Here is a 27,195-nt window from a genome sequence, read left to right as displayed (position 1 = left end):
TGGTCTCCATTTTCCGTTGTGACTGTCTGAATGGTGCTACATGCATGTGGGCATTATGTGGTCACAATAACCAAATATATTAAATTACTCATCCTGCTAAGGCTCTGTTACAGTGATTTTAGATGAATAAGCTGTTATTTTACACACACAATAGCACAAATAGCTTGCTACATACATTACATTTTATTTACTTAAAAAACATTCAATTACTACTGAAATAAACATGATCAAGATGATTCATAATGATAAATATCCCAAAGCAGACTAAAATCATTAAATTTTCTATCAAAATGGGTACATGTGAAAGTGAAACAGGTACCCTGGATATTTATATTAAGTCCTGGATATTGGACATTGCATTAGTAATGATATTTGAAATCTTTCATTTGTATTATGTGTTGAAATCATGATTTTTAAGTAATTCTGTGGCACAAAAAACAGGCATGTGTTGCAGGGAGGCATCTAACGAGCAAACATGGCACCGCCTACTGCACTTCTCCATTTTATGGAACATGTATGGCATCACCCGTGTCCTCCACCTTGTCCTCCATCAGGCACTCCAACCTTTTTTTCTTTCCACTGCTCCAGAAGCGAGTAAAGTTGTGCCAAGAAGCCGTACTCTGCTCGGTGAAAAGATGTTATACACCACTGCAGCGCAGGCTGAAGTGTAACACACATGGCGAGTGTCTTTTGGAATTAGATATCGACCTGAAGCCGGTCCATTTGGTGTGTGAGCCTGACAGATTGTTGTGCAGTTCTTCCCTGAAATGACATCCTGTTTCTTCTCCGTGTGGCATCGCACCGTTTGTCAGGTCTGAGTCACGCGGGGGAGGGAAACACAGGAGAGACTAGACGAGTCCACTGCTCAGGAAAAATTCCCTCACATCTGTGGATCTATCTCACACACACACACACACACACACACACACACACACACACACACACACACACACACACACACACACACACACACACTATCTTATCTTTGTGGGGAATTTCCATTGACTTCCATTCATTTCTACAGCCTAAACCTTACCTTTACCCTTTTCCTAACCCTAACCATCACATACCTAACCCTAACCCTAACCTAAACTCAATTCATACCTTAGCCCTAACTCTGACCCCTGACCCAAAAACAGGGTTTCCCCTTGTGGGGACAAGGCTCCAGTCCCCACAAGGAGCAATTGGTCCCCACAACGTAGTATATGTCAGGAAAATTGTCCCCACAAGGTATTATAAACATACGCACTCACACACACACACACACACACACACACACACACACACACACACACACACACACACACACACACACACACACACACACACACACAAACCCGGCCAGTTTCCAGGACAAAATGACTGAGATTAGTGGGAATGATTTTATGTGAGCACCTAAAAGTGATCACAGTCACCCAAAGACTGACTGTGATGCTTTTTAAACATCTAAACATCATCACTTTTATCTGGATCAAACAGATAATGGATGACTTTGTAACTTATAATGCTGTAGTAATAGCAAATTATGCCTCTGTGACGCTTTAACTTCCTGTAACCAAAATTATCAAAGCCAAAGAAATGTTTGCACAATCAGGTGTGATGATCATTAAAGGCAACACAAAAGTTTGTTTCTGAGGTTTTTCTGTGTCTATATTTGGAAAGTACACTGTGACAAATATTAAAATCAGAGTCCAGTACATGTATTTGTACAGTCACAGAGCTGAGCCTGAAGCTTAAAGCATGCAACCGGTCCGCTGTATCAAAATGCTTTCATGCTTTAGTGTGAAATGTTGGTGCGAACTGACACAATTCCCTTCGCACCTGTTTGTGTATCGCATTCAGTGTGGGAAACATTACGAGGAAAAAAATGGCAAACTTCAGTGGAAATGGATCTCTTAAGTTTAGTCCAGCCTGAACACCCTCGGTTAGCAGCCTTGCTAAAAAAAGAAAAGAGTGCAAACTGTCTTCCAGACGCTGCTGAATCTGAACGACCGGTAACATGAGACTAACATGTGATGCTCCTGTGTTTGCAGCTGATGTTCCTGGCCTACCTGTTCTTCCTGGTGTGGCTCGGGGTGACAGCATTCACTAGCCTGCCGGTCTTCATGTACTTCAACGTTTGGTCCATGTGTCAGAACACCAGCTGGGTGAAAGGAACCAATCTCTGCCTGGACCTGCGTCAGTTTGGTACGCATACCTTTGTGACAATGAACCACAGCTGAGTAGATGGGTTAGAATATCTGATGATGTTCTGAAAAGAGTGGCAGAAAACATTTGGACCCTTTGAGTTTTACACCCTGTTGTTAAATGAATTTTGAATTGAATCAAACTGCCAATAACCAAATGAAAACCTGCTCTTTTGCAAATTACTGAAAATTACTAAGTAAATGTATAATTCATAAAGGAATTTAGGAGCCACTATGACAGCATTTAGAGCTTTTTGGGTAAGTCTCTGTTTAGGAAGCAGCTGTGACTGACATCTGCGGTGCTTCAGTCTGGGCTTTGGCTGGGCCACTCATAGATATTCAGAAACTTTGTCTCACAAACCTTGTCTCACTTTCATATTTACTCTCGCTCTACTGAGTGAGCTAACCTTTAGTGTAGCTACATGAAGCACCCACTGAACGCTGTACACTTCTTGGTTTCAGTGGTGCCATCTTGGGTAGCAGAAATGCCCAGAAATGGACAATCAAACTATTTTCAGTACCACATGAAAAGGAAGTACTGGAAGTATTCAAACTGAGCCGCTGCAGCGCTCTGGAAAAAGTGAATACCTTCCTGTTTCCAGGCACCTGGTACGTTTGGACAGGTTTTGTGTATTTGGCTGCATTCATCCTTCCCTCAGGTGTCACCAGCTTCTCCATCTCTTCTGCAGAGAAGCAACTCCTCAGCATGATGATACCACCACCATGCTTCACTGCAGGGCTGTCATTAACAAGTAATGATAATGATTGGAGTTCTGCTCAGAAACAGTTCAGTTTCTGTCTCAGCTGACAACACGACACTTTTCCTGCTTCTCCAGGTGTCCATGTTACTTTGAGCCATTTTCATTGAGCACAGATTGATTAGATGCTGGTAAAGTGGTTGTCCTTTTCTGCAGAGGGCAGAGGAAGTTCTGGCTGAGTGGCTGTTTGGTCTTGGTCTCCTCCCCAGCCAAGCCTTTATGAGTCTTGGTGGTTCCAAACTTTTTCCATGTTGCCATTCTTCTGGAAACATTCAAATATTTAGACACAGCTTTGTACCCTTGCTCTGAGCTGTTCCTGCTGTAGTTTTATCTTGGAGGTCTACAGATAGTGAGGCAGTGTGGCTTGTGGACTTTTATATACACGGGAGTGTCCAATCAAATCAGACCAGTTTGCCACATCTCGGGGGTTATTAAAGCAAACAGGATACAACTGACCACAGCTTGTAGGGCCGCAGCAGAGCATGTCCAAAGGTTTCTGAAAACATATTCCCCTGATCAGTTTGTTAGAGGAAGATTGGTTTTACCAATTTGATACTGTTTGTGTAACATGGTGTGAAAGGTAAAAGAACCTGGTTACTAAGTTACTGGGTATAAACATTTACAGGAATCACGGTACATTTACATATTTCACTCCCTTTAGTTTGAAACAGACAAACTTCTTCATCGACTTCTTTCTTGACTTGAAGTTTTGGGCTTCACGAGCTTTCGGCTGCTTTTTAGACAAATGACTGTAATTTCCCTGCTGTGCTGCTCTGACCTCAAACCTGCTGCTCATATCGATCCGTGCAGCTCTCAGTTATACGTTTCCTTCACTTTGCTGGGTTAAACAGATTGGAAATGTGTTTTCAAATGCTGTTGTTCAGATTCTTTACTGTCCTTTACTGGCACCGGTGATGAAAAGCAAGATCCTGGATCACCTGCTTGCTGACAGAATGATCACATGATCACTACTTAGAGCAGGCCGGTTAATTGTGACTCACCAAAACACCAAAACTGGCACATATTATGGAAAAACCTGTGTGTGTGCAAAAGAATTGCCAAATGCCAGCAGAAAGCTGCGCAGCGTTCCAAGTGCTGGAACGACCGCAGAGCCTAGAATCAGGAAAAACGTTCATCTGAACTACCTGCAAATTTATCAGTGACAGAAAACAGCCGAGCTCAGCCTGTCTGTGTTTTCCGATGTTTGCTGAAGTCCTGCGACTGAACATGTGTTTGCCTCAGTTATTGATATTTGAGGCATTAGACAGGTGGGCTAGAGAAATGTGGGTGTGAGTGTAGCTGAATAACAGCCACCACTGAGGGGTGTTTGGCACTCTTCAGACATCCTCACAATAGATGAAGAATATGCAGAGGCACGAACCATTTTGTTTTAACTTTAACAGGTGGTGGTTGAATTGAAATTGGATAAATGAATCCACATCACGTACAGAAACGTCAGGATATCCAGAAAACAATCACATTTGTCATATTTGCAGATGTTTTCGGGCCCTGACTGTGTTCACTCAGGATGAGTCTCGCTGCCTCAGTTCAGCCACAGCTCCGCCGTATATGGGTCAAATGTCAGGTCTGATGTGGCATTTGTGCCACTTGCTGCAAGTGCCAAAGATCGACTTGGATGCTTTGAGCCTGATGCATCATTTCAAACTGAATGCTGATTGGAGACTTGTTCCCCAGATGACTCTGGCACAATTAGCATGATTTAGCACACACAAAGTGATAAAACCTCTTTAAGTGTCCATATGGACTGACTTCAGCGGGGAAACTGGTGGGTGCTGCTCCAGCGCGAGCCAAGCCTAAAGGCCGCACTGCCGACACTTAACAGCACGGCTAATGATGTTTGCTTACAATATTCTTAAATGATCTTCCTGTGACTCAGTGGCAGAAACTACACAAATTCCTTTGCAATATGATGACCCACCAAGTCCTCAGCATCTTTTCAATAAGTTGTTGTTGGGTGGGGAGCGCACGGTGGTTCATGGTTCATTCTAGTTTTTATGGTGGGAGGCGTGGCCCCGCTAAGCCTTTAAGGGCTTATAGAGCTGTCAAATGATGTGCGCATGAGGGCTTTATGTTCACTTTCCACAAGTCTATGTTTCTGCGAGCTTCATCTGAGGAAATTACATAAAATTCATTAGTTACCAGGGGATTATTTAAAAATACATAAAACCTGGTAATGAGTGACAGTAACGTTGTACTTTGCAGAGTGTTGTGCCACTGATGTGTTTATCCTTTCAAGCCCTCACAGCCCCTCAGACTCAGTCGTGTACCAGGTGACGTCAGTTAAATCTGTCATCATGCTGGACGCTTCATATCAAAGCATCCAGTTAGAGGGCTAATATATCTGCATGCTTCTGCATGCTTTCTGCATCCTGTGCTTCAGCCACAGATCATAATGGTTATGTATTCCTGTGCATGATGCAGTCACAGCACTGCCCACCATGTTGTTCTCATGATGCCTACATTAAAACAAAAGGCACCGCAAGAGGCATTTTGTGCTCTCGCTCACTGTGCTGCCACCTACTGTTCAACATTTAAACTGCATGTGTGCCTCCTGTCAGCAAATTAATGACTTTATCTAATGAATATATCTCAGGAGGAAAAACATTGAAGAGAGCTGCTGGTTCACAAGCGTTTGCACTCAGGACTGTGATTACTTTGAGGTCAGTGGGCAGTTCCCAGTGGCCAACAGTCCAGGAGCGGTGAAGCGTTAATCTCGGTCAGCTTTAATTAAATAAATGCAGGGACTCTCCTGTCTGAGGGCTGTCCAGTTTATCCATCCTGCCACTGATGAGAGAGGTTAACGGAGAGTTTGTGTTTATCAGGAGCGGTGAGCATCTATGAGGACAGGAAGTTATGCACGGAATCCGAGAAGTTCATCAAGATGTGCGAATCCAACGAGGTGAGGAGAAAACAGAGCCAAGATGCACATGACTGTAATAATCTGCCACCAAAAATGCCATCAGCAATCATACTTGTGTTGTGTGTTACAGCTGGACTTGACCTTCCATCTGTTTGTGTGCGCACTAGCAGGAGCAGGAGCTGCTGTCATCGCCATGGTGAGAACCATTATTGTCATAGCTGATTGGTCATAAGCCATGGAGTACTAACTCTGGGTACTGACTGGTACTAACAGCCACCCCATGCAGATGGGAAAAAATGCAGTGTTTTCTTTTTTAAACCAAGATGTTCTGCCATTAGAGCGCTCGTGCTTGTTTGCGTGTCTGGAAGTGCAAATGAAGGAAGCAGACATCATTTGCAAACAGGGAGAGAAAAAGCGAGTCAGAGAGTAAATCCACTCCTGCATGTCTGCAGTAAGACAGACGGTGAGTCACCGAGCTGCTCAGACATCTGAGGTGCGGAGACAGTCGCATCTTCCTATCCTCACCGCAAGCATCCAGCGGGCATTCACAACCTGAACCCTTTCTTAATAACGTTATCTCTAATCTTTCCCATCCACAGAGCGGCGCAAAAACCAACACACCAACACACATCCACGATTTGTTGTAGCTGTTTATTTCTTAGAGCGGTTGGAATCCGCTGCAGTTTCCCAGCAGCGTGAGCGACGTTTCACTTGTCAACTTGTGCTGAAAGTAATGAGTCAGGTGTAGTGCTGGATGTGAGTGCTAAAAATGTGGAGAATATCAAACATGCTACATGACATAGAATCCAACAGCAGTTCAATTCAATTTTATTTATATAGTGCAAAATCACAACAGTCACTTCAAGGTGCCACAATAATAACACATAAAACCCAACAGTCAAAACGACCCCCTATGAGCAGCACTTGGTGACAGTGGGAAGGAAAAACTCCCTTTTAACAGGAAGAAACCTCCAGCAGAACCAGGCTCAGGGAGGGGCCGTCGACCAGCTCGGCGTGAGGGGAGGGAGAAAAGCAGTGTCGTGTTGTCCTGTGTTTTAACACTAGGGGACGCCAGAGTTAGAAAAGCTAAAGGGAGCATCTTGTGTTTGCACGGAGCAGCATTAAATGCAGAAAACTTCACTTGTGTTCAGTATCACCTCATGTGTTCTTCGGTGGTACCTGAACCGTTTCTATTTATTTGATTCTATTTGATAAAGTGGCTAAATGTGCAGTTCTTTATTATATGTCAAATAAATCCATATTAAAAACATGCAATGGCTGTTTTTAGCACTCAGCGGCAGAAACAAGTTGAAAACATCTCCCATCCGTCTCCCTGCAGACTCATACACACAGCTGGGTGTTTGCAGTGCACATGCAGCGCACAGAGGAAGCATGCTCTTCTGAGACTAAACTAAGCTTGATGCATACAAGTCATCACAAAAATGCTGATATAAAACTTGATGAAGCCACTCAGATAAAGTCTCTGCAGAGGTACATAACAAAGAAACTACCAGAGAACCCGCAAAAGCACGAGAACATAGTGTTGATGCAAACTATCGTTCCAGAAATACGTTCTCAAGCTGTGAATGGAACCTGATGCTACAGTAATTACAGTAATCCCTCACTTATCCCGGGTGTTACGTTCCAGGACCACCCACCATACGTGAAAATCCACGAAGTAGGGACACTATATTTATTTTAATACTTATACATTATTTTAGTCGTTATACACCATTTCAAGTTTTTATAAACCCTCCCCACACACTAATACACCAAATATATACATTACTGTACAACACGTACGACGCATGTGAAGAACGAGTACCGCAAGAACCCACGAAACGGCGAAAATACCACAATAGATATTTTACACTAATATTGATTGAAAACCCGCAAAACAACGAGTCCGCGAAAAGCGAACCGTGAAGTAGCGAGGGATTACTGTATTATATAAAGAGGAAGTATATCTCCTCTTTACATGTAAAGGACTCACAGAACCATCATATGGTTCTGTGAGTCCTTTAAGACATTTTGAACCTTTCAGCCATTTCAAGTGCTGGGACTTGCTCCATCAAGTGAATGTCCATCCAGGGTTCACTTGTGTTTTTCTTTGTCTGCTCCAGCTTCCTCCATTTCACTCACACAGGGGAAGCCATCGATAGCAGAGGTGCTATTCTATACGTGTAAACACAAATACTCTGACTGAACACCTGAGCCTCTGTTGTTGTTCCCAGTGGCAGACTAGCAGCATCAGTGTAATGGCCCTTATTTGAGATTCGGTGATGGCTCGGATGTTGCCAGTTAGTGTAATCGATGATGGATCAATAACCCATTTTCTTCAAAACTTAACAGCTGAATGTGAGATTAAAAATAAAAATAATAGATATTATCTCCCTCCAAGCTGACTGGCTATCGCAGTGATGGTGTTCCTACATTATAATGGGTCAGATGCTTTTGAGCTTTAGTCTCTTGTGTTTCAGTGTAATTATTGTTATTCCAGTGCTGCTGAATCTCTCTGTGCGCCTGTCTCAGTGTTTGTGTCTTTGGGTTTTGTCCTCTTTACTTTAAGTTTCTCTCGTGTTGACTCTCATCCCTAATCAGCTGCTCGTATTTATACGGTCCGTGTTTGCTTCTTGGATTACTGGTATTTCGCTGACTATCCATCAACCACAGCAATGACTCACAAGTGTAACAAATATATGCAAAACATATCTTTAATGAAAAAGTCAGAGAAGTTTTTAATCCAACCAAATAGGAACAGAACACAGGTGAAACTAATCAAGGTAGAGAAAGCAATCAGAAAGGCAGGACAAATCAGACAGGAAATGAAAGAATAAAAGCTTACCAAAATAAAACAGGAAGTGACTATAACTGAGAAAAGAGAGGAACACACACACAGTGATACACACAGCAAAGATCCACACAGGAAACCAAAACTCTGAACAAAACCCAACACTATGACAAAACTGACTTTGCATGGGACACAAACCCCACTGTCCTGAGTGAGAGTCTGGGATGTGACCCATTCATCTACCACAGCTTCTCCCCTACAGTGACACGTTCCACTCCCTTTCCCTGGTTAATAATGACCTGGAGTAACATTAATGGGATGTTGCAGGAACAGTACCAACTAGTGGGTATCAGATAAGCCCATTCAGCGCCATCCTGCAGTGTAGGCGCACACCAGGCAGGTTGGGTATTTTTAATCAACCCCGTCTCCTCCATTTCCCCTCAGGTGCATTTCCTGATGGCTCTGGCTGCTAACTGGGGCTACCTGAAGGACGCCAGCCGGATGCAGAAGTACGAGGACATCAAGTCAAAGGAGGAGCAGGAGCTGCACGACATCCACTCTACACGCTCCAAAGAACGCCTCAATGCCTACACATAAACACGCAGCCACGAGAAACGACACACACACTTACCTGTCAGACACACGCAACATGACACACACACACACACACACACACACACACACACACACACACACACACACACACACACACACACACACACACACACACACACACACACAGTACATGCACACATAAGAAAAAAAGATTCATTTAAACACACAAATACAGACACGAGTAGGCGGAAATTATAGGATAAGAAAACCATGAAATCACAGAATCCCTCCTCATCCTCAGCTCTGCTGTAGATCATTGGCGGCCTGCAGGCTTTAAAACCCCTGATTTCTGAACCCTTTGAATATGAGCTCGCTGGACTCAGCGATACTGAACGTGACCGTTCATTAAGAAGAAATTAGGTGCATCAGCTTTCTGACAGTCATGATATTTTAGTTTGAAGATTTCTTAAAGTGATGTGTGAATTTTCAAGTGTTTCAGGGTAAAATGAACAAAAAGTGGGCAAAAATCGAAAGACAAAAAGCTATCGATGTAAGTTTCTTACTCAAAGTATAAACCAGCATAACAAGGAAAGACCAAAAATCATTGATAGAAGAACCCAAAGAAAGAAAATTACTTTCATTTGATCCCAAGTTGGACGAAGATTTCTTTAGCGACTCCAAACAGTTTGGAGGTCAACACACACCAAATCCAACGATCTACAGCAGACGTGTGAGCGAGTTCGGTGTCTGTGAGCTCATCATTCAACCTGCAGTACACACACACACGCACACACACACACACTGAGACATGTAGATGTGACTGAATGGTCGGTGTTGTGCAGGCGGTGTTGTTTGGTGGTGTCATGCTGTGTTGTGTCGTTTCACCACGCTATGATGACTGGTGTCACAGAGAAATAAGGTCCCCGAGGAAATTTGTGCCTCCTGGGTACAAATGGGTAGCTTTGCCAACTTCTCCTCCCTCCTCACCCTCCTCTCTCTCTCTTCCTCCTTTTCTCCCCCACCCCCCCGCCCCAAACCCGTCTTCTTTCTCTAACCCGTGACCTTCATGTCGAGCCCAGTTTCATTAGCTGTTTTGCAGTTTCCTCGTTACGGTCGCTGACCCCGTGCGGTTGATTGTGGGGGTTGGGTTTTGAAACCAAAAGCACTTAACTTGCTAACATCCATCAGGTCGTTGGACCCATCTAAGGTTAGGGTTACGATTAAGGTTTGGTTAATGCCCACCTCTTGTTTTTGCCTGTCTGGAGCATCCGGAGGTAAAAGCTTTTAACAGAGAGTAACATCCTTTTAGTTTCTGAAAGAAAACCCAACCCTGACCCTGATCGTGGGTGGGCCACCGATGACCTGGAGGAGCGCTTAAAGAGGCTAAAATACATATTAATTATGGAATACCACTGATTGCTAAAATATACAAAAAAATCGATGCTATAAACACAACCAAATTCTCTTAATGCATCTTTCAAGTCAAATCAATTCAGTTCAATTCAACTGAATCACAGCATCAGTCGCTTCAAGGTGCTTGATATTGTAAGGTAAAGACCCTTCAATAATACAGAGAAACCCACCAATCAGACGCCCTTTGCTGTGTATTATTATTATCAGACTAATAGCACTTAAGATGGTAGTGTCGGCAGGGATGGGGGGGTCTTAACGAGGCCGTGTTAAAGCAGCTACTGAAACGGGGCTCCGCTCCTTCCTCCCCCTCTTCATCCCCTGATTGTATAAACTTGTGATTTGTCCTCAGAAACAGCACATCTTAGCAGCACAAAGTCTTTAGTCATCATCTCATCAGTCTGTTACGTAAAGTTTTTCTCACTTTTCAGGGATTTCGCCACATTTTTATTAGTATTATTTCTGTGTGATTTTAGCACCGGGTGTATTTAAACAGGACCGGGACTGGGTGGGAGTGGTTTTCTTTGGGAGGGGTGGGGGGGGGGGGGGTTGTCACATTATCGTGATGATTCTGTATTTCAGTGATTCCGCACATCTACACACACACACACACAGACACACAGACACAAACACACACACATGCGTATACACCAATCATCTCGAGAGATTCGTTCTGTTTTCATGTTTCCTGTTTCCGTTCTTTCAGCGAGCCCTGATGAGACCAAATGGTATTTGTAAGTTGAATCAGAAAAAAATCACAGACGCTAACAGTAAACTCGTCACTGACGACGGAGGATCAGCGGGAATTCTGGAAAGTGTTCCAGCTGTGCAGGAGCGTGGGTGTTTTTGGTGCTGGAGTTAGTTCCTCAAAGGTGGAGGTGGTGGTTCGTGAGGTGTTTGAAAGAGATGGGATTGTAAGGCTGAGGAAGAAGGAAGGTGTGGAGGTCCTGAGGACACCAGGAGAAAGAGGGAATCAAGATGAATGACTTTCCAGCTAATAAGCTAATTGTGTAGGAATGATTTGCTGTACTGGATTGTGGTTTTCCAGGCTGTTCTCAGTTCAGATTTGTGTTATGTAATTTCCTCCTCTGGTGCTGTTTGCTGGGTTATTTTGGATCAGTGGAGCTGCGTGTACTGCTGTTATCCACTCGGGGTTTTAGGGGCAGAAACTTGACGGCTCTGTTTGGGATTCTGATTTTCTGACCCTAAATTTTGACTTGCTGCTGCTTTTTTGAAGCAGCCAATAAACATGAAGTCAGCACATCTAATAAACTCGATGTCCTCCTAATGCAGTGAGTTCAGATTCAAACACAGCTCGATTGTTCTGTCAGCAGGGCTGTTGTGTTTGTGTTATATGTTCAGTTGTGTTGAGCCAGCCGTGAGAAGAAGAAGAAGAAGAAGAAGAAGGCTGCACGTGAGGATGGTGGTGATTCTCTATCTGCCAGTAGAGATGACTGAGAGGGAGATGAAGATGATGATAGTGCTGATGGACTAAAGGTTTGATTTGATGAGACTACCAGCACACAGGCACACACTCATACACACACGCACGCACAAATACACACACACACACACACACGCCACCACCGCCATCACTCTGAGCCATAACTCTTTACTTTTCACTGATGACATTTCACTATTTTATTATCAACTTTTAATCTTTGAAACTTTTTAAATGTGAAATCATTTAATTAGAAAAAAGAAATGTGTTCTTTTTTTTCTCTTTTTCTTTTGTGTGTGGGCAGTATTAAAGCACTGTACCGACATTAACTCTGTATAAAGATATACATATATGTGAAACAGTTGAGGTGAGCAGCCGGGAGGATGATTTCCCATCGGTTACAGAGTCCGGAGGAGGCCGTTCAGTCCTCTGAGCCTCTGCTCACGCAGCTGCAGTCACACTCAGACACGGAGCCTCTGAGCCGGCCGGCTCGGGTTCACACACTGGGAGACGCACTGGCTGATTTGACGGGAGTAAAACATTTAAATGGCGCCTCAGGCTCTGATAAAATCTGTTTTTTTTCTTTTATATTAATGAACCATAACCACAGTGACCAAATCCCGAAGCTGCCCGATAAAAGCTCAGTTAATATTAGCCAACTTCATACTTTGTGTGTCCTAATTTGGCACTTTGAGGCATTGTTGTTTAAAAAAATGACCCAAAACTGATATTTTTGTAGTTCACCTGGGCCCGGCCTCAGCCGATCAGCGTTTCTGATGTCACCACATTAAAAACGTCCGTCACCACAGGCTTTGTGGCTCAATAGCTCGATAGCTTGCTCATGTGTGGCAATTATTTAAGTTTTAGCAAAGCTTTCACTTTCTATTTAGGGCCAGACTGGCTATAAATATCTAAATATTACTTTAAAAATGTTAAATTGGATTCAGAAAGACATCATTGCACTTCTTGTTTTTGGCTAGCTGACCTTTACAAGTTAAAGTTAGCGTTCATCCATGGTGGAAAAAGCTAACATAAAAAGCTAATGCACATTTTAATATATTCATAATAAAAACATGTGCTAGCAGACTAATCTGAACTCATTTAAAAGCTTCGATGTTGATCTTAACGTTGAATTTTTATAAACCCCTTTTTTAAAAATTTGGCACGAGCAGCAGGACTCTGTGTGATGATGTCAAAAATGCTGATTGGCTGAAGCGCACCTTCAAATCGGGATATGTTTGAAGCTTTTGCAGCCAACGCACATTAGAGTCTCTGCACGGGCACCGAAGCTGCGTGCGTTCCCTCGAGTTTCCCTCCCTGTTGTGTAACTGCAGCTGAAAGTGACAAAAGTACAAAAAAACTACCACCGCGTTAAAGAGCGGCGCCCCCCTGCCGGACTCGTGTCCTGTTCAGGTGTGTCCCGGCTGCAAACAGTCAGTATTTTTAAGGGTCTAGTTTTACAGTAACAGTATTCTATCATTTCATTGCCTGACAATGGATGTCTTGTCAGTGTTTTTAACCTCAGATAAAAGAAAAAATAGTTTTTTGTGCACTTATTGACCATTGTGAGCTCTCTCTCTCTCTTATTCTTGGTGTGTAAGTGCATTGAGATCCCCACTGTGGGACCTGTGTATAGTCTTGCAGCATTGGTTATAACCTGAAGAAATAACAATGATGAAAACGAATGAATTCATAATAATGAAGATAATCTTATACTACATAAAAAAGACAGTGACTCTAGTTGTTGTTTGTGGCATGGTTATGCATTCAATGGTCATAATTTTAATGATTAAAACAAGACAAAAAAAAAAAACTCATTCTTTTCCACTGGCGCTGTTCTGCTGTTTTTATTTTCCACTTTTCCGTGTGCAGTATTGCCGTTCCTGTTGCTAATGGTGTTGCTAAGCTAGCTTGCTTGCTCAGTTGTTTACCACCAGAGCAATATATTGTAGCAGTTTGACAAAATCGAGAAAACAAGAAATCCATTCCCTTCAATTTACGGCATACAAGTGCATGAATTTATGATTGCAAGTCTTAAGTGATATGATTATGGTGTTCTGTATTGTTTATCCTAATAAAGCGGATTTGCAGATGTGGTGTAATGTATTGCTCTGGCCACCCATCACCCAGCACCCACCTCTGCTCACGTCCTCTTCCTCACAAACACGCCGGCTCAGACTGAAGCGCGCGTCAAAGGGACTCAGTCATGGATGTCAGCTGAATGACCCTTTGCAATGGTTCAGCTAACAAGACAAAAATAATCATTCAGACTATTGCCACTGGTCCAATGTATGGAGGCCCATAACTGTCATAATTAAAGAAGAAATAAGAAAATAAATTAAAACAATACATACAAGAATGCATAAAATTTTGCCAAAAATATTGTGTATTAATTTAGCAATCTGTTTAATTTCCTGCTTTATTTCCCCTTTTGCTTCTTCACTTATTTTATATTTCTCAAGACGATTAGACTAAAATTATGTATTTCTATTTTTCAGTTTGCAATTCTTTGTTTGTTTCTGCTTCATAATGCAAATGAGATGGACTGTCATTCAATGCCCCTCATGTTGAATTTGAACACATGTTAGGGACACAAATACGGATGCAAATTAAAGCAAATATTGGTTTATGTGACATTGTATAGAATAATGAAACCTTACATTTATTTTTTACTGCTCTCTGTAGTTTATTAAGTAATTTAAATTTTTGCTTTTTTAAAAATGTTTTTTTAAATTATGGCAGTTTCGGTCCTCCATTTGTGTGAAGCGTGAGGGTGGAGAGGAAAGAAGCTTCTCCCCTGGTGCTAGATGAGATTCATGAATTGGTTTTCATTATATGAACGTGACACAGAACAGATCTGAAATTGTAAATTTGGCCCAAACACCTGAAGCAGGTGACGAGAAGATTGGCCTGCTGCTGTGAGGCGGAGGATGTGAGCAGCTCGCTCTCCATTTGTTTCAGTCTCCTCATTTTACTCTCTAACCCGCGTCTCTTTGTAAAGATGAAGATGTGTAATGACACGCACTAAATCCCGCGTCCTCTTTGTCTGCCCGCTGACCGCGGCTGAACATGGCCTCGCTTTACCATTCCAGGATCCTGAGAGCAGGATTCAGAAAACCGACCATGTCAGCGCGATAAAGCATGAATTTCAATAACATGACATCTGAATTCCGACCTTGTGTGAGAGCGATTTGAAGCGTTCCCACAGCTCTGAATCACAGGGTGGAAGATCAGATCCTCTGTGCCTGGTAACTTCAGCTCTTGTCCATCATGAAATGAACCACAGATCTAAAAGCTGATGTCAGTCTGTGACCTTCAACTGATCATCACGTGTTTCAGATTCATGCATTATGTCAGGTTGGACATCTTGGACGTTGGAGGTAGTTTTTTTTTCTGTTTCTCCATAGTATGCTAGAATTTTTGTACTTCACTCTGGTTGCTTAGTAGCAGGCTTTATCTGATTCACTCCTCCATTTTTGTACATATCTGTGCCAACAGCTTGGGCAGACAGTGGCTTTTTTTATTTGTAAAGACATAAACTTGCTTGCATATATAAATAAAATGAACTAATACACTTGTGTACTTGTTAATAAGGGAACATCCTGAGTTTGTGTCTTCATTTCTCTGACTAAATCTTCAGTTAATTGTCTGGAAAAACATGAACACGTTATGTTGTAGAGAGAAAGAAAAACCAGGATCTCTACCAGAGGATCAGAGCAGAGATTGCTGTTTATTTCGAATATTTACTGCAAGGATGAATGAAAGACATCATTGCTGAGACTTATTACAGCCAGATCACCATCCAAAATGAAAGCTGCTATAATTAATATCTGAGACGATAAAGAAAACAAACCTTATAAGAGTTATGAAGGATTGCTGTGTGGAGCTAAGGCGGATGCTCTGTTTCCGCTGCAGTGGAATGAAATGCTGATCTGAGGACTCCGGGACTTTGATGCCACCTGGTAAGGTGAATGTTGATGTATTCCATTTTCCGAACTGCTTATCTGAGGGGTCGTCAGTCCATCACAGGGTGGACGCAGAGCTGCAGAAGGCCTCACACCAAAGTCAAAGCTAGAAATCATGTAACCTTCCATGATGTCTTTAACCAAGGAAAGAAAAACACACTGGCACAGGAGGGACAGGAAGGACATGCAAAGTCTACACAGGAAGGCCCCAAACACCTACGGCAGGGGGATCAAACCCTTTTTTGGAGATATGAAGAAGGGTTTAAAGGCCCCATCTAGTGGTCACATTTATGCATTACATTTTTCCGTGATGGATGGATGGATGGATGGATGGATGGATGGATGGGTTCCTGATTGAGTGAATGGCGCACTGGGGTCTCTAAATGTTAAGGAAAGAAGGACTTCAGTGTAGGACACACTGGACCATCATCTATGGAGTGAACTCCATCAGACAACAAATGATAAGCGTGGATGTCCAGTGATGCAGATCATCATGTAAATTACTTGCTCCATTTCATTTCATAACCCGATGGCTTTAAATCTTGAACTTGAGTTGAAGTGTTGCTGATTTGCAGTTTCAGGATCAAAAGGAGTTAAACGGGATCATCTCTGCAGCAGGATGAGAAAATATGACTGGACATGATGAGCAGCTGATCTCAATGAGACAAACATTTAATTTACAACAGGTAAAAACAAAAAAAATCATCCCACACTGAAGTACAGGAACATTTTTCTCTGCATAAACAACACACTGAGAGACCAAAGCTGAGATCTGACTCTTCAGGACGTTCCAGTTTTAGACCTACATCCATGTCAGCCCGTCCTTATCTTTCTTCACCTCATAAAATTTTCCATTTATTATGTCAAGGAAAAGTCATCAGAAAAAAAAAAAGATCACTTTTTCCTACACAGTATTTCTGTGTAATATTGTAATGGTGTGCCTTCTAGCAGCTCTCCCTTGGAAAAGAGAAGTTAATTTCAGGGGACTTCCTGGTTAAACAAAAGTTGAATAAATCAAATAAATTCACTATTTAATCATCCATCCATCCATTCTCTTCTGCTTATCCTGTTAAGTTTCATGGGCCACACAGTTTTGGAAAATCCAGCAGTGACACCTTGTGGTAAAGAAATGAAGTAAAATTCCCAGCCTGTGACACCTTCGTTTTTTCAGCTGCATGTTTTTCCTTTCCCTTTCCTTGCAGGTCGCTGCTCGGCAAACTTAATCTGGGAGCATCCGTCCTGTCTCTCTGCGCCCTCTGTCCCTCCTCCCATCACCATGTTTCATTATTCAAACACACGCTTTAAATGATAAAAAAAAATGGATGTATAACATGAATTTGCAGCATGAAGATCTTACAGTTAAGCAAATATTTATGTTGATCTGCAGGAGCTCTTGTACCAAAACGTTCTCCAGCGTTCCAGGATGTTTTTCTGACTTGAAATTGCGTGAATTTTCCAAATGCATAAATACAGTAACATCCACAGTACACACAGTAACTGTCACAACCACTCGATGCTGTCTTATAATGTAAAACAAACAAAAAGTCAAAACAATCAATCAATCAACTGTCCAGACTCATATTATTTTTATAGTTTTTATTACATGGTGTTAAAAATATGAGGATTTATTCACTGGAATAAAAAATGCAATTTTTTATTAAAGCAAAATATAAGAATAAAAACATAAAAACACTTATGGTAACAGATAACGGCAATATCTGTTCTACAGAAAGATATATAATTTATTAAAAAGTAGGACATATCTATGTAACATTTTTGCAGTTTGTGCATTTGTAAGCAAATGAGCATGAGTGTGTGTGTGTTTACACTTTTATATGTAGAATAATATCGTGCATTAGAAGGTTTCCGATGTGGAAAAGTCAGTCAGAGTACAAATATGCAACACGTGAGTGCTAAATTTAGGAATATGATGCTGCTGCATGCTAACATTAGGCCCCACTGGTTTATTTGGGGATTTGTGTTTAGTAGATGTCACATGTAAAATAAAGTCAAATAAAAATAGTGCAAAATTGTTAAAAATAAATTCAACATAGAGAGCATTCATGCAGGAGAAGTGCTAAAATTTAGTTATTTTCAGTGAATTCAGATGTGTTTGTGATTAGTCGACTGGATGGTTAAATATTGGGCAGTCTGTACTGAATTATTAATACTGTAGTTATATACAATGCAAAACAGCTGTATGTAAGCTGGATCAGAGTAAACTGGAAAAGAGCTGCTCAAACAGAGCAGAACATCCTCTCTCCCTGATCCCTCACCTAACAAAACCTGCAGTTCCTCTAATGTCCACCAGAGGCTCCACCAGTGAAGCAGTCCCTTAAAATGTCCAACTTTACAGCAGAAATAGACATGTTCGGGGGGGGGGGGGGCTTTGACTGACAGTTGGATGGTGACATAGGTGGCTGTAGCTGCTAGCTGTCTGCTGGGCTTCACCTCAGCTAACTGGAGTCCCTGAACTGGACCTCTAATATGGCTGCTGTGCGCTTCATTGGACTAACAGACCCTCCAAAACGGCGGAGCTCCAGTTTGCTGAGTGAACTATAGGATTATAGCTCCACCCCTTTTCCCAATATGATCACTGCTGAGCCCAAGTAACCAACATGGTGGCGGTTTCAGACAAAGCTTTAAAAATGTGGAATGCAAAAAATAAGGTGGCTATGTCCATCTTTTATCTACAGTCTGTGGTTCAGCTGCAGGGAAAGATGACTGCTGATGGTACAGCTGCTAACTATAACTTATATTTTTCATGCAATTTTATTATTGAAGAATGTGATTAATAGCTTCAAATTTTGTCTAAATAACCTATACATGCAATATTTGTGTGGACAACATTTTAATTACAATCCAAAAACAATTGTAACTGTTTTATGATTTTTTGTCCCAGCAGTCGATCGGTCTGATTTTGTGCTCTTGTCCAGTTAAATAATAAATAAGTGGTCAGTCTATATGCACAATCTGTACTTTGGTCTCAAGATTCTCTAAACATTTGAATTAAATGATGCCCAGGTTTTCATAGATTACATCATCAAGCGACGCATCTGTGGGTTTTGCTGTGCTCGCACTGGCAATAGCAGAGGAAGAGGAGGAAGAGGTGGAGGGCGTGCTGTCATTAGATGATGGTGCTTTCTTGCAGACATGAGCGTAAAGATGAGCAAATGGGTCAGGCTTGGCTTCACTTTTCTGAGACACTTTGTCTTTCTCTCTCGTGGGTTCGGCATAAATGGCTTCACCGTTTGCAGAATGCTTCGTTTCTTCTTTGTTCTGCAGGACACTTTGTTTGTTCTGGTATGGACTGATTTTGTCATACACCTCCGAGTAGACTGAATCCAGCTCGTTAGTATGAGTGGCAGGATGTGGAGCAGCAGAGGTGGGGGGTTGACTTGAACCTGGGGGTTTGAGGGGAAGGACACTCGCAGGGTCGACATACATAGATCTGACTGGCTGGGCTTTTACTACAGGCTGAATGCAGTCAGTCGGATCAGCATATATGGCCTCTGACTGATCTCGACGGTTACCTGCACAGGAGCTGTCACGTGTAGGAACCAGTGGGAGGGGCATGAGGGTGATAGGAGCCGGCTGAGCTGAGACACATTCTGACGCACCATCATTGTCGGCATCCGTCCTCAGTTTGTTCTCCAGGATGCTGATCATGCTGGTCATGTCGGGTACTCTGGGGAGGGGGGAATAAGCCTGTATGTTGGTTACAACAACTTTGTCTCCCTCTTGGTTTTGGTTGACCGGTGAAGTCTTCAGTTTGATGGTACTCTGAATCAGGGAGAATATTTTCCCAGCCTGCTGTGTCTCAAAGATGAACGTTCCAGGACCGGATTCGCAGCGTCGCCCTGCTTCAATGTTTAGGGTATTCTGAGAGGAGGAGAAAAAAAGAAACTTTTTATCCTTGTGAAGCTTCAGTTTCAGTTTTAAACATACTTATTGTAATTTCATACATTTCTAAATCATTTAAAACCTTCCAACATTAACTAAAATGTGAGAATGTGAAGAAACAGCAGTTTCATCTGAGGTGAAAACATCAGTTCACCATATTGAAGAGATATTGATACTGAGCTAGGGCCAGGCCACGCTCTTGAGTAATACCATTTTGTACCACATGATGGCACAGCAAGTTAATATAGCATCCAACTGACCCTGATACCAACATGAGAGGAAGTACCCATATTAATTTGGAAGTGAAATATGGTTGTAGGAAGGTGAGCCGTATTCACTGTCAGCACCAACTAGAAAATAACCACACTGGTTACAAAGTAATGAAATAATAAAAGCAGGAGCAAAACACGAGTGAACTCTGGGCAGTGCTCCTGGACAGTGCTAATATATTAGATTTCCTTCATCTTGATTAGTATTTCAGACAGAATATGCTGTATGTGATTAGGTCAGTGGGCAACTTGATTGGGTCTTTTAGACCATCCATCCTATTTCTTAATCATTTATCCAACTTAGGGTTGCAGAGGCCTGGACCATCACAGAGAGATGTTCACATCTGCAGCCAGTTTAGAACCATCAGGTAAGTTAACATGGTTTTGGATTTGGACTGGGGGAGTAAACTGGAGCAGCTCCATAACAAAGGCCCCAGACCCCCAAACCTCCCTGCTTTGAGGCACGAGCCGCGACCTGAGACTAAGGCCCCGTTTACATGAGAACATTTTAAGGTAAAAATGGTAAACTTCTGTTTGGCCTGTCATTTACACAATGGTGTTTTGAGTCCCTGAAAACGGCACAATTTGAAAACGGGTTCCAGTGTGGGGCGTTTTCAAAATGCTCCGTTCTCCGTCTCCATGTAAATGGCTAACACGCTACTTGTTGAAAACGGGAGGCACTGGCACATCCGCTCTACGGTTGCAATTCCTGTACACACATCACCAGCTTGTGGCCTGGCATGGGAACTGCAGTGTGTTCAGCATCTCTTGTGGTTACTTGTGAATAGCAGATATTTTAAAAATGTTTCCATCTGACAAAAAACAGAAAAACAATACTGTTTCCACTGGATAGTGTCGTGTAAACAGGGCCTGAATACTGAATGTTTTTGCTTCTCACTAAAGGTGTGAGCAACTATCCTGAAACTCTGGTAAAATGGCGCCCCCATGTGGTGAAAGATTTAATTAAAGTTCACAAAGGGTGGTTACAAAGAGCACCTTTAGCGAACGCCGTGTAAGGAGCACACCGCACCTTATCGTTTCCATATCGTCTCAGGAGTTCATACGGCCACTCGTTGACAATGTTCTTCTTCTGGGTTTCTTTCAGAAGCAGTGCCTCTAGTCCCACCTTCAGCCAGTATGCCCCCTGCAGGCCACAACGAGTCGCTGCATCCGTCTTCTGAATCACCACCCAGAACTCAGAGACTGCAAACAAGGAGGAGAATGTTCTTATTCATTTCTGTGCAAATAAAACGAAGCAGATCCGATACATCTGATGTAGGTTTAAACAGAATAACATAATTTTACAACAAAAGACTCCTCAAACATTCAAGAATTATTACTATTATTATTATATGTGAACAGGAAAAATGAGAAAATGATGTCAGAGCTGGGAGACACAATAAGAATGACCAAACTCTGTCTTAATACTTCAGCCCTTCCGCTGTCTGGACTTCCTGTTCCATAGGGGGCGCTCTAGAGTTTGTCCAGAGTGAAAAGTTAGGAGAAGACAAAGCAAAGAAAGAATTTACCTTCTTCTGCTGAGACGTATATCTGGTTCTCCTCCATTTGGAGCTGATTAGAGTGTGAATGGCCTCCTTTCTGAGAGAGTGAGACAAAAACATAATCAGCTGCCAGTTCATGGCCTGCAGTAACATTCATCCAGACATGAGCTAATTTTAAAGATCCTGAAAAGTAAAGTGATGTATGTAATATCTGTGTCACCTCACACCTGAAATGTGCTTTGACACAGTTTGTCCACCCAGTCCACACACTCGTCTTTGATCGCAGCAAACACCATCGTCCTGTCCTGAGTCTCCACGCAGAACGCCGACATGTTCTCCTGCAAACAGAAAGCAGCTTTAAGCTTCTTTTCAACAACCACTGACGTGTGGGAACATGAGAAGCGAGCAGGAAGGCTCACCATGGGGCAGGCCTCAGCGTTCGGGGGGAGTCTGAGGACGCTGATCAGCTCAGACAGTCGGACCACCTTCACCTTCCGGTCCCCGTGAGGCTGGTGGTGTCTTCTGACCCCGGTGCCATAATCACCCCCTGCACCGCTCCCTGCAGAGTACACAATGCACAAACATGCACAGAGTTACAGCCGAGCCTGGAAAGGATTTGTGAAGTTATTTTACTGGAAACATTTGACAAACACAAATCACACAGACTGCACAGCCTCTAAAATAATGCATTCTCAAACCTGAGGCCCCCACCTGAACAAGCTCAAACAATAAACTTCATACACGCTGTGCATTTCTACCTGGGAAGTGTTTGCTCAGAGTGCATGATTCTTCTCAGAAACTGCATGAGGCAACATGTTTTCCTGAATGTCAAATAGCTCCAGGCAACAGTTTAGCTTTCAGTCAGAGGTGCGTGGAGCGCAGTCTCAGGAGCATGGAGGAGATTCCAGGAGACACCCATCAGCAGGACCGATATCTGCTCCTCTGTGCAAGGAGGAACAGGATGAGCTCTGCCAGAGCTACAACATGACCTCCAGCAGCCACTGGTTTGAATGTCTCTGACCAAACAATCAGACACAGACTCCATGAGGGTGGCCTGAGGGCCCGACGTCCTCTAGTGGGTCCTCTGCTCACTGCTTGGCACCGTGGAGCCTGACTGGCATTTGCCTTAGAATACCACAACTGGCAGGTCCACGACTGGTCTGGCATCCTTTCATTCCTAACACATTACCCAGTCCATATCAGCATGGTTTTCCCATTGGGATCTGATGTGTTTTCAAAGTGTTGATTTAATGTTTTTCAGCAGTGTATATACACTTATGTATTTGTAGCTCTGTGAGCAAAAGGCAGTGCTCAAGGCAAACCTTTTATTATCAGCACAACCTCAAACATCCCTGCATGCTCACACACCTACAACGCAAACAGCAAAATCCTCTCAACTCTGTTACATGTTGGACTTTGGACACAGAAACAAAGCATGAGTCAATCTTTAACCCTCTAAACCTTCAGGCCCTCAGGCAGCTCTGCAGTATAAACAGGCCTGATTCACTGCATGTGCTCAGGAACACAAACCAGACGAGTGCTTTCAGCAGATTCTGCACAATATCTGAGCTCTTGGTCCAGAAGAGTGCAGTGCAGGAACAGCTGAGACACTCCGAGGCCTCTGACACGAGTACTCCTCAAAATACGTTCATGCTTTTATTTTATTTCATCTTATGTTATTTATTGTCTCTATGTTCTGGATTTTAGTGTTGTTTTCTATTTTAATGTATAGCACTTTGGTCGGTCCACTAACAGAATACAAAATCAAACACTAGAGGTCGATATTTTCATATGTATGTGAGCATCAGAGGCTTTTTAGTTGGTGTGTCTAGACGATAATAGAAATGTTACTATTCTCATCCCCATATCTTTATTTTCTTTTTTATCATTTATGAATTACCGTTGCAGATTGTAGGCGCATTGTTGAGACTGTCTGACTTCCACAGGAGGCAGAAAACGGAGTGAAGGAAGCACTGAAGTTCTGTCCTTGTCCTTTATGTAGTGACAGCTCTCACTGTGTCGGACACTTCCAGGTCAACACTTTGTCTCAGTGCTGATCGCACCTTTTAATGCCCACTTCGGGCAGTATGTGGACATTGCACACATACAGACCATGGTTATAGCAGTGTTCTCTCTTTTGTTGATCCTTTTATTCTCCCTGCTACGGTCCTGTTAGCCTTCTTCGTGGTCTTCTTTGATCTTTGAAGTATTTATCGTGTACAGTTTATGTAAAATGTATATGTAATGCCTGGACCTGAGGTCAGATCATTTCAGAGGATGTGCAGCATGCAGATGCTTCCGCCGAGCTTACATAACATCACGATCATCCCGGGCTCTGTTTAAACCGTCAGATTCGGTGCTCATGTTCAGCTGCTGATGCTCGCCCTGCTGCTGCTGCTGCTGCTGCATGACACGCACTCAACACCACCAGCATCCCTAACATGACATGATTCCCCATCTTTTCTTGCTCATCTGGCTTTATTTTTAGCTCTCCAGGAACTGATATAAAGCAGGCTTTTAGTGTTGAGTGAATCTCCTACTGAACAAGGAAGCAGAGTTTAACTTAAAGAAATCCAAAGAACTTTTATCCAATAGGAGGCATTTAACTGATGATGTTTTTCTGTTTAATCTGAGTGTGTTTAGGGAGCTCACAGACGGGTACAGTCCCAGAACAAAAACATCAGCGCATAATTGAATAATTATGTGTTCACACTTTAGCATCAGTAACTACACGAAGCATCAAATGTTGGTAAAATGCCAAAATCTGCAGGTCCAGAAGTGAGTGAGCCTCTGTAGACCCTCTTGTTAAAATGCTTTACAGCTGATCTGTGTGCAGTTTGTGGAGACTGTAAACAGATCCCCCAGATCTGACCCACTACTTCCATCATTGCTTTCTTATGTAATCGGGGATTATGGCCGATATTTCAGATGTGCCCACCTTCTGTCCACCTCCAAAATACTGTGGAGATAAAACCTGTGTCAGCTCTGTTTTGAAAGCGTATTCCTGTTACAGATGGGTGACAAATAAAGAAAACAAAACTTGTTTCCGACCTGGAAACATCAGCCTGTTATTAGATGGCGTTCCACAAACAACTGATGCAAATAATGACAGAAGCTTTTTTTTACCTCCCATATCCTGAATCTCCAGTCGACCCACTGCACTGCTGCTGGGGGCATCAGAGACACCACACCGGCTTCCATTTCTGAGGAGGCAGAGAGAGACGTCAGCTACATGCTCAGCTGGAGACATCACAAGGAGACACTCAAGGAATCCAAAATAGAAAACTTCATAAGGGAAAAGATGGCTGCCGTCTATGGAGAGCCAAGAGTGACCCAATGAAATAGATAATAAATTAATTAAACCATTAATCTTATTTAAAAACATATGTACTTATTTCAGGCTTCCTGTGCTGCAGCGCTCATTGACAGACCCTAATATCTGACCCGCATTAATTTCATTAATTAATGATGTATTTATTTATTGATTGATTGATTTCATTTTGGCTCTCTTTGTGCTCCTCAGTTGTCCTGCCCCTGGAACAAAAGAGCCAACAGGCAGCTGCAAACAGCTGCCAATCACAGAGTCGTGTTGTTGGACCGACACTCGTAGCCCAGCAGAGCTTTACAGCAGTTTGACCTGCCTGCTGTCAGACACGGTGGTGAGTAAAATATTAATTAGTGGCGCTTGTTCAGCGCTCTGGTGGGAGGAGCCGAGGTGTCGATCATGAGCTGTTCATGAAGTTCTGACGACGGTGATGTAACTGTGCACTCAAAATAGAAATATAAATGTTTCAAACTTCATCAGAAGTTTGAAACATTTATTATCAGATTTTACGGGTGATTCCGTACGTGAAATAAAAATTTTAAATTATGGCTTTATCTCGGTTCATTCAGATAGGAGCTGTAGAATTACGGCCCTGAGGGATCGCCAAGGTGGCTGCCGGGCTGTGAGAGCTGCTTGAGACAATAACAAATACTAAATATGGCAGCTCAAGTTAATGATGGATCACAACATCAGCAGCAGTATTCGTTCACCTAACAAGTGAGAGGTCCCTGGTTCAATGCCAAGAGGAGACACAAATCAGGAAGGGCAGCTTGCATAAAAAGCTGCCATATCAGATATGCAGAGCTACCCACTGTGGTGACCCTGTGTGAATGAGATCGCGTCTGAAAGTAGCTTTTAGCGTTTTTCTCCTCCACGTCTCCCTCAGCACGTCGCCCTGAGCCTTTCCTTTATGAATGAGATATGTCAGGTCCAGCCCTACCACATGTGTCAGAGGGCTAAGCATTAGTCACGTCCGATGTGTCGTGCATGAGGACAGAAAACCTTGTGTGCACCTCTGATCTCAGTCCTCCTTTCAAAATAAAAGCAGGAATGTGTGTCCGTGTTTTAGTAAATGACGCACTCCTCCTCTTTCAATAAACTCTGACAACTTGTCGTGAATTTTTTTTTACTGCCGAGACAGTTTCAGGTGTGTATTGTCGGTGTGCTGGTTGACGTAAAAGAGTATAAGTGGTATGTAGTAGAGTGTGTGCGTGGTGTTGTGCTGGAATGTGAAGCTATGTTTCAACTTGTTCATTCAGATTCCTCGAGTCTCATTTGAGCAGCGAGCAGGAACACCGAGATCCTGAATGGAAATGTTTTTTTTTCTTGATATTTGTACATGTGACATCTCAGCCGCTGAATACCACAGAGGCTGAGCCACACAGTATAATAAACCAGAGACAAATACATCTTCTTATGTCTTCTACAGTCTTCTATAGAAGTGTCCTTTTTTGTGGTTTTTATTAATATGATCATAAAAAATCAAGAACTTCCAAAACATAACAAGGATACAGCTTCAGCCCTGTGTCACTTTCCAGGCTCCTAAACTCTCACAGCAATTGAGAAACAACAAAAATCTGTACTTACTTTGCCAGCTTTGTGCGGTCGGAGGTAAACTTTCCCTGATTTGGTCTGAGAGTCCATCAGAGAAGGAGCTGCACCTCAGTGCTCTGGATTCACAAGGACGTCTGAGCCTTTTTCTTCCTATGAACAGTCGGGCTGGGGTGTGGACAAAGCAATGCACTGCTGAAATATGATCCTCACCTGATACTCACACACCCTCACACGTGCACAGGTATTGCTAAAGTGAGAGGGACAAAGTTTGGGACTAATTCAATGATTAATCTTACACATTACATACGAGGGCCCGGGAAATCTGAAAACACTGAAAAATGAAGAAGACATCCGCACTGACTGTGTTAACTTTTGTGTCCTTCGGATCACACTCAGATGATCTGATCCACCTTTAATGGAAACATCAGAACTAAACTAAAAGCTCCCTGAAAAGCCTTCAGCTGATCCAAAATGCTGCAGCTAGAGTACTGACAGGGACTAGAAAGAGAGAGCAGATTTCTCCCATAGTGGCTTCTCTTCATTGGCTCCCTGTTAAATCCAGAATAGAATTTAAAATCCTTCTCCTCACCTACAAGGTCTTGAATAATCAGACCCCATCTTATCTCAAAGACCTCATAGTACCGTCATCACCCCA

At 42.8% G+C, this 27,195-nt stretch overlaps 2 protein-coding genes across 2 annotated transcripts in view; one reads left to right on the top strand and one right to left on the bottom strand.

The window, feature by feature from the left end:
* Window positions 1–9,339, top strand: part of LOC115785203 (neuronal membrane glycoprotein M6-a-like) — a 29,588-nt gene extending 20,249 nt beyond the window's left edge. The window contains exons 4-7 of the mRNA XM_030736706.1: window positions 2,034–2,187; window positions 5,788–5,864; window positions 5,956–6,021; window positions 9,061–9,339. Of these exons, the coding sequence (XP_030592566.1) occupies window positions 2,034–2,187; window positions 5,788–5,864; window positions 5,956–6,021; window positions 9,061–9,213 (450 nt within the window). The 3' untranslated portion in view covers window positions 9,214–9,339. The remainder of the gene's footprint in view (window positions 1–2,033; window positions 2,188–5,787; window positions 5,865–5,955; window positions 6,022–9,060) is intronic.
* Window positions 9,340–17,601: 8,262 nt separating this feature from the next.
* LOC115786374 (docking protein 3-like) lies at window positions 17,602–26,630 on the bottom strand. The gene is given in 8 exon segments (XM_030738507.1): window positions 17,602–19,869; window positions 21,190–21,362; window positions 21,689–21,758; window positions 21,889–21,999; window positions 22,081–22,220; window positions 24,788–24,843; window positions 24,845–24,864; window positions 26,574–26,630. Coding segments are annotated over 8 exon segments (1,500 nt in total). The 3' UTR covers window positions 17,602–18,996.
* Between the last annotated feature and the right edge of the window lie 565 nt (window positions 26,631–27,195).

This window comes from Archocentrus centrarchus, chromosome 1 (genome assembly GCF_007364275.1).
Source record: "Archocentrus centrarchus isolate MPI-CPG fArcCen1 chromosome 1, fArcCen1, whole genome shotgun sequence".
NCBI classification, from domain to species: Eukaryota; Metazoa; Chordata; class Actinopteri; order Cichliformes; family Cichlidae; genus Archocentrus; species Archocentrus centrarchus.
Note: the sequence above shows the minus strand (reverse complement) of the source record. Positions and strands in the feature narration are given on the sequence as shown.